We start from the raw sequence: 7622 nt of genomic DNA on the forward strand, positions 1-7622 counted from the left end.
GACCGAGCGAGGCGGAAGGGGCCATCTAGTCTGACCCCAGCTCCGGCCAGCTCCACTTACAGAAACAGGGAGACCGAGCGAGGCGGAAGGGGCCATCTAGTCTGACCCCAGCTCCGGCCAGCTCCACTTACAGAAACAGGGAGACCGAGCGAGGCGGAAGGGGCCATCTAGTCTGACCCCAGCTCCGGCCAGCTCCACTTACAGAAACAGGGAGACCGAGTGAGGCGGAAGGGGCCATCTAGTCTGACCCCAGCTCCGGCCAGCTCCACTTATAGAAACAGGGAGACCGAGCGAGGCAGAAGGGGCCATCTAGTCTGACCCCAGCTCTAGCCAGTTCTGCTCGCAGTGTGCCTACCATGTGCATGTCCGGCCTGTCTTTGAACACCCTCACCGATCGGACCTCAACCACCTCCCGTGGAAGCCCATTTCACACCCTCGGGGTCCCGACTGTCAGGAAGGACTTCCTGGCATCCAAACTGAACCTTCGTTCCCTGAGCTTGGCTCTGTTGCAGTGCATCCTTCCCTCCTCTGCAGGGGAGAGCAGGTCTCTCTCCACCTCCGTGGGACACCCCCTCATGAACCTGCATGTTGCCAAGAGATCCCCTCAGCGTCTCCTCTTCTCCAGGCTGAAAAGACCCCATTCCCTCAGCCCCGCCTCATACAGCTTCCCCACAGCCTGGCCCCCCTCTTTAAATGCCTTCTCTCCCTCTCTCTCTTTCCAGGCGAGTGGGAAGATGCTCACAGCCCCGTAGAACAATGCCCCACGCAACACCCTGCTGTGTCCCTCTTCTCCTGGTTTTTCCCTGCGTCCTGCTCAGCACCGCCCGTGTCTCCACCTGCCCGGCACGCTGCGAGTGCATCCCTCAGCTCCGGGCAGTCTCCTGCCCCCGTAGGCGCCTCTCCACTATCCCCGAGGGCATCCCAACTGAGACCAAGGCCCTGGACCTCAGCAAGAACCGCCTGCGGTGCCTCAATGCTGGGGACCTCTCCCCCTTCCCACTCCTGGAGCACCTGGACGTCAGCGAGAACATCCTGGCCCACGTGGAGCCGGGTGCCTTTGGCAACCTCCTCAGCCTCCAGACCCTGCGGCTGCGTGGGAACCACCTCAAGCTGCTGCCCCCCGGCGTCTTCAGCAAGCTGTCCAACCTCACCCTCTTAGACATCAGTGAGAACAAGCTCGTCGTCCTTCTGGACTACACCTTCCAAGACCTCCGGAGCCTGAAGAGCTTGGAGGTTGGGGACAATGACTTGGTCTTCATCTCCCGGAAGGCCTTCTATGGCTTGGTGGGCCTCCAGAAGTTGGCCCTCGAGAGATGCAACCTCACGAGCATCTCTTCCGAGGCCCTCTCCCGACTCCCCAGCATGGAGGAGCTGCATCTACGGCAGCTGAGCTTCTCCTTGGTGGAGAACCAGAACTTCAGGAAGCTCCACAGGCTCTGGTTGCTGGAGATTGATAACTGTCCGTTTCTGGAGGAGATCTCCTCAGGTGGCTTCCAGGGGCTGAACCTCACCTCCCTCTTCATCACCTACACCAACATCACAGCCGTGCCCACGCCCGCCCTGAGGTCCCTGGTGCACCTCATGTACCTCAACCTGTCCTACAACCCCATCTCCACGGTCCACAAGGGGGCCTTCAAAGACCTCATCCGCCTACGGGAGCTGCACCTGGTGGGTGTTCTCCTGCTATCTGTTGAGCCCCAGGCCCTGTCTGGCCTGCGGCAGCTCCGCCTCCTCAACCTCTCCAACAACCTCTTGTCAACCTTGGAGGAGAGCGTCTTCCACTCCGTCAACACCTTGGAAACCCTTCGCGCTGACCGGAATCCCTTGATCTGCGACTGCCGACTGCTGTGGATCCTCCAGCGTCGGAAGACGCTGAACTTCGACGGGCAACCGCCCACATGCATTTCCCCCCCGGAGGTCCGGGGTGATGCCCTCCGTGACTTCCCTGACTCAGTTCTCTTTGAGTTCTTCACCTGCCAGAAGCCCAAGATCAGGGACCGAAACCTTCAGCATGTCACGGCCTATGAAGGCCAGGCCGTGTCCTTCATGTGCCGGGCGGATGGAGAGCCCGTCCCATCCATCAGCTGGGTGTCCCCTCAGCACCGCATGATCCCAGCCAGGAGCTCCGGGCGGACCGCTGTCCTGCCCAGCGGGAACTTGGAGATCCGCTATGCCCAGGTCCAGGACAGCGGGACCTACATCTGTGTGGCCACCAATCCCGGCGGCAACGACACGTACTTTGCCACCCTGACAGTCCGGGGCCCCGCTGCGGATGGGCCCCCGCTCACCAACCGCTCCCTGTACCTGGGGGAGCTCAACGACAGTGCCCGCAACGAGAGCCAGGTGGTCCTGAAGTTCACGCTGGACCTCACCACCATCCTGGTCTCCACTGCCATGGGGTGCATCACCTTTCTGGGGGTAGTCCTCTTTTGCTTCCTCCTCCTCTTCGTCTGGAGCCGGGGCCGGGGGCAGCACAAGAACCACTTTGCAGTGGAGTATTCATTCCGCAAGGTGGATGGCCCAGCCACGGCGGCAGGGCAGGGGGGCGCCAGGAAGTTCAACATGAAGATGATCTGAGCCCCGGAAACGGGGGCCTCGGAATGGGGGCTCCGCTGCAGAGGAGATGGGGGTCCGGGCAATGGCGCCTCAGAAGGAGACGGTCGGGGAGGCTCCGGGGGCCGTTCCGGGTGCAGGTGTGGACTGGACCCATGGCAGCCCCCATGGCAGCCCTCACAGGGGTCTTTAGCAAAATGCTGTCTGCACAGGGGCGCCCCATGGAGTGGGCCATCCCGACCCCCTGCAACGCAGCCCCCCAGCCTGGCCGGGTCTGGAGCGGGGCCCTGCCCGGGAGGACGGGGGCATCTGCCGCAGACCCCGAATGGTTCCTGGGCGGCAGTTCCATGTCAGCCCCACTCCCATCCACAGTGAGGCACACGTGGGCCCAGTTTGGGGGTCTGCAGCCCACTCTGGGGTGGGGGCACCCCCTATGCACTTCTCAAACAGGCAGGGCATTACGTCTGGGCTTTGGGTCTCACCCTGTCACCGGTTTTTTACGGGACAGCTTTGAAACACCGGGGTCCCACCGAGGGGGGGTCTTTCTATGCTGTTTTCTAATCTGGCAGCACGGCCGACGGTCTTCCAGGTGGTGGGGGCCACAGGGACCCCCACATCCTCTTAGCTGATTTGGCAGCAGGGCTTTGGCTGGGGAGTACCATGCCCTTAAGAGCCCCTTTCCACGTTCCTAATACGGGCATCGGTGGGAGGGTTCATTAGCATCGAGGGCACCCGAGACTTCCCACCACAAAGCAATAATGTGCGTCTCCTGTGCGTGGGGGGGGGGTGCACTTCCCCCAGTGGCCAAGGGGAAAGTGCAGAGTAGGAAAAGCACAGCCCTGCAGCAGAGGACGTGCTTCCGCTCCTCCATGCTGGGAAGAAACACGGAACCCAAGCAAGGCAGAAGGGGTCTCCCAGGCCATCTAGTCTGACCCCGCTTCCAGCTGACTCCGCTCAGAGAGGCATAGAAACCAAAGGGGACGATGGGGGGGCTCGCCCTCCCCGTGGCCTTTCTGCATTCAGCCCATCACCCCCAGCCTGCAACGGGGCCGAATCCCAGCGATACCAGCACCTGGGGCAGCCGCCCTGACCAAGTCAAAAGCAGGTGTGAGGCGGGTGCAGAACGCCTCCCCTTCGCGCCCTCCTGGCTTTGCTGTTCACAGGCTCAGTGGCAGCAAGGAAGCCAAGCATGAGAGGGCAGCCAGAGGTCTCTTTGTACGTACCCCATTTCTCCGCCCTCCTCCCCTCTGTTCCTCGGCTTCCCGTGGGAGTCTGTGCCGCGTGGTCCATCGCTTGTGGACCGGAGAGATCCCTCCCTCGGCCCCGGCACCTGGTGCGTGACTTTGCGCCAGCTGCAGACCATGTGAGCCCCTGAACTGGGTTCCTCTTAGGATGACACGGGGAGGAGAGGTCTGTGTGAGCTGCCCGGAGACGTGGGCGAGAAACGCCTCTGTGATTCGGCATCTCTGCGGTCTGCAAAAGACCCCTGCGGCAAGCCAAAGGGCTGCACTTCACGGCTCCCGAAAGTGGTGGCCGGATGAGCAGCGTTCCCTCCTCTCCGTGCCCAAGTGGGAATGTCCGAGGGGAACGCTGTGAAGTCCCATCTCTGCCCGCCGGGAGAAGATCTGGCCTGCATGCCCCCTTGACACACCCGCCCATGCCCAAGATTTATCCCCCTGGAAATGTGTTTGTGAGGTTTAGGCCGATGTCTTCTGCCAGCATCTCCGCAGCTTCCTGGGAAAACCGAGCCAAGAGCAGCGAGGAATGCGGCAGGAGACGGTGCTTCCTGGCAGACGGACATTAGGCTTTTTATTGGATGGGGAGAGGGGAAGCAACAGCGAGGCCGGCAGGCATGAGCGCATAGCACAGTTGTGGCTTGCACGGGCCGCTCGCTTTTCCAGCAGAGCACGGGTTTCTGGCAAGCACTGCTCTGTCCGTGCAGGCCAAGCCCCAGCGGGCAATGTTGTCCTGGCCCCTTGCACCGGGGGGTTTGGTTGGTGGGCTGGAAGGGGCCCTGCATCGCACCCCAGGGAAATGACACTGGCCAGGCCAGCCTCCCCAGATGGGGTGCTGGGACTGGACTGCAGCCCCGTCGGTCCTGGGCAGCATCACTGGACGAGGAATGCCGGATCAGCTGGAGGCCGCCAGATGAGGGACTCTCCGTTTCTCCTGCAGCTCACCGTTCTTTCCATGCATCTAATTCCAGGTCCGGATGGGGTGCTGGAAAAGGCATGTGGGGTGGGTGGATTCCCAGTGAGTCGGCTGAAGGCACTCTTGGGGAAGCCCTGCCGGGGCAGAAGTGGATGAGGCTAGACCGCTGGTGCCGGGTCTTCTTGGGACACTGGCTTTGGGGGCTCCAGGGAAAGGGGCCCCTGGAGTGGGGAGGCCAGGCTGAGAAGAAGAGGAAGGGGCCCGTGGACGGCCGCCGGGGGATGCTGCGGGCAAAGCTGGGCCAGGCTCAAGCTGGCTGCCAGAGGATCCCCTGCCAGGACCCCCAGGGGCCACCCCAAATCCCAGAGCTGGAAGGCTCCTTCCACTGGGAAAACACTGCAGCCAGCAGCATAGTTGGGGAGGCTGAGTGACCGTCCTGGGGGGTTTCCTCCACTTTCCTTCCCTGCAGAGGTCTTGGCCGGGCTGGCCTGGACCAGGCCGCTGGCATCCTTAGCCCTGGGGTGCCAGTGGGCTGAGGGGTGCAGCCAGCAGCCCCCTCCAAAGAAAGGAGATGCAAACACCAGGAGGAAAAGCGAAGGCTCAGAGGCAAAGGCTGTGGCTGCATCCCCCAGTTTGTTTGTTTGTCTATTTATTAATTTATTAAAACATTTCTGTGCCGCCCCATTCGCCGAAGCCCAGTTGGTGTCGGACTAAACTCCTCCGCAAGAAACTTGTCCTGCCTGAGAAATCCAGAAATGGAGACAGAATAGTTCAGCTGGGGATCACATCCCTACGAGTTCTCCCCTCTAGCAAAGGGATTTAAACACACCCAGGAAGCAAAGAAGAACAAGCTGGTGGAGAAATGCCCCCCCGCCACCCTGCCTGGGTGTAGAATAACAGGTCTAAATGAATCGGGGGCGGGGGGGGCACAACAGCACAGAAGCCAGGTTTGTGGACTGGCCCCCAGGTGTGGCAAAGCTGAAGGCCCGACCCAGAAATGTTGGTCTTTGCAGGGGTGCCGAAGTCACCTGCTACCCCTCGCCTCTGAGCCAAGGTGCTTGCTGAGATTTTCTCAGCAAAAGAAGGTCTTTCCCCCTGTTGTGGTGTAAAATATTGGGGGAGAATTGTTCTGGACGGGCCATCATGACCCATCTGCCTTGCACAAGTCCTGGTCCTGGGATGCGTCGGGAAATGCCTGGATTTCTGCATTCCCTTGGGGGCCAAGCCAGGGAAGTTCAGGAGGAGGAGAGGGGGGATGCCACCACCCTGCTGGAGGGATCCTTCCCCTCGGGACCCCTTCTCCAAATATGTGGTGTGTCCTTCAGCATCCCACCTCCTACCCAAGTGACAGATCCTCGGATCTAGGGAAGGAACAGGCACAGAGTGGGACGACGTTACACCTTTTGCCAAAAAATAAAATTAGAAACCTGGGCAAGCACTGGGGGTTTAAATTCTTGGGCCCCCTTGAGGCCAATCTACTGGGGTTGCTGGGGCCAAGCACAGTGGCAAGAATGGAGGGGCAGAATGAAGCAAAGACATTTTCTCTGTCCCCGTTAGACGTCTCGTTTATATGCAACATGTGTATTTTTTATGTACCGATGCATGACGGATTCAGCAAATGACCGTGTATCTGTGCGACACACTCTTGCCTCCTGTGTGGTACATGCCCTTTTCTTTTTTACTCCCTTTCCTGCCGCACACGCATGCGGAGAGATGAGATGGGTCAGGGAATCAGAAATGTACATCTTGGGAAGTCGTTAAGGACCGGATACAAATACTGTACCTACAACAAATTAAATGAATGGGGATGCCGGGTTGCAGATGTTGCACCGTGAGAAACTGCGGGCAAAAACACCACAGACGCTGCATTGCTTTGGCAAAGACTCCACGGTCCCGCCCAGCCTTGCTCTGCTGGAGCTCGGGGCAAATGGGTCTTGTGGCCGACACACGCCTGTTCCGGGCTTGCGTGTTTGCCTACACGCTCCTGCAAAGATGAGGCCCTGATGGTGCTGCGAAAGTGGTTTGCATCGGTCCCTCTTCCACCTGTTTGCTTTGCAACCGTGTTTCCCCAAAAATGAAACTGGGTCTTAGGTTAATTTTTGCTCCAAAAGATGCCTCAGGGCTTATTTTCAGGAGATGTCTTATTTTTTCCTTCGAGAGCCATGAGATTCCCGCCCTGAGAGACCTCTACAATCCCTTTCTTGTCCTCAATGGAATCACTCGTTCTTTTGCACCCATCTCATCGGGGGGGTTGGGGGTCGAAATATGGTTCCCTTTAAAGCTACCGTGAAATCGGGTGTTCATTGAAGCCGTGAGAGGCAGGAGTGGCAACACACAAGTGCATGAAGCACGTCTGTCACGACACACAACGTATCAAATTCTGAAACACGCTCGTTCGTTCTGAAGTTCGCACATTATTTCTGTGTCTGTCCTCTGATTGGTCATTCGGCAATGAGCCTCGTGTTCATCTGTTTCGATAGGCGTTCACCTCTTGTCCAAAAGCGCCCGCTTGGATATTTGCAAATACTTGATTATAATGTATATTATCCTTTATTTTAAGTATAGAAACACAGAAACGGAGCGAGTCAGAAGGGGGATCATGGGCCATCTAGTCTGACCCCCGGCTCCAGCCGGCTCCGCTCATGACATGCCCACCATGTGCACGTCCAGCCTGTCCTTGAACACCCTCATCGATGGGGCCTCAACCGCCTCCCGGGGAAGCCCATTCCACACCCTCGGGGTCCCGACTGTCAGGAAGTGCTTCCTGGCGTCTAAATTGTACTTGGTTCCTTGAGCTTGACCATTAGAGTGCATCTGCAGGGGAGGTCTCTCCCCACCTCTGTTGGACACCCCCCCATGGCCTGAGATGTTGCCAAGAGATCCCCTCAGAGTCTCCTCCAGGCTGAAAGGACCGAGCT

General features: G+C 59.2%; 1 protein-coding gene across 1 annotated transcript; it reads left to right on the top strand.

Moving 5' to 3' along the window:
* The first annotated feature begins 756 nt into the window (after positions 1-756).
* LINGO3 (leucine rich repeat and Ig domain containing 3) lies at positions 757-2577 on the top strand. The gene has a single exon (XM_044420998.1). The coding sequence runs from the start codon at positions 757-759 to the stop codon at positions 2575-2577; it is 1821 nt and encodes a 606-aa protein (XP_044276933.1).
* The last annotated feature ends 5045 nt before the right edge of the window (positions 2578-7622 follow it).

This window comes from Varanus komodoensis, unplaced genomic scaffold (genome assembly GCF_004798865.1).
Source record: "Varanus komodoensis strain SLA01 unplaced genomic scaffold, ASM479886v1 scaffold113, whole genome shotgun sequence".
NCBI lineage: Eukaryota > Metazoa > Chordata > Lepidosauria > Squamata > Varanidae > Varanus > Varanus komodoensis.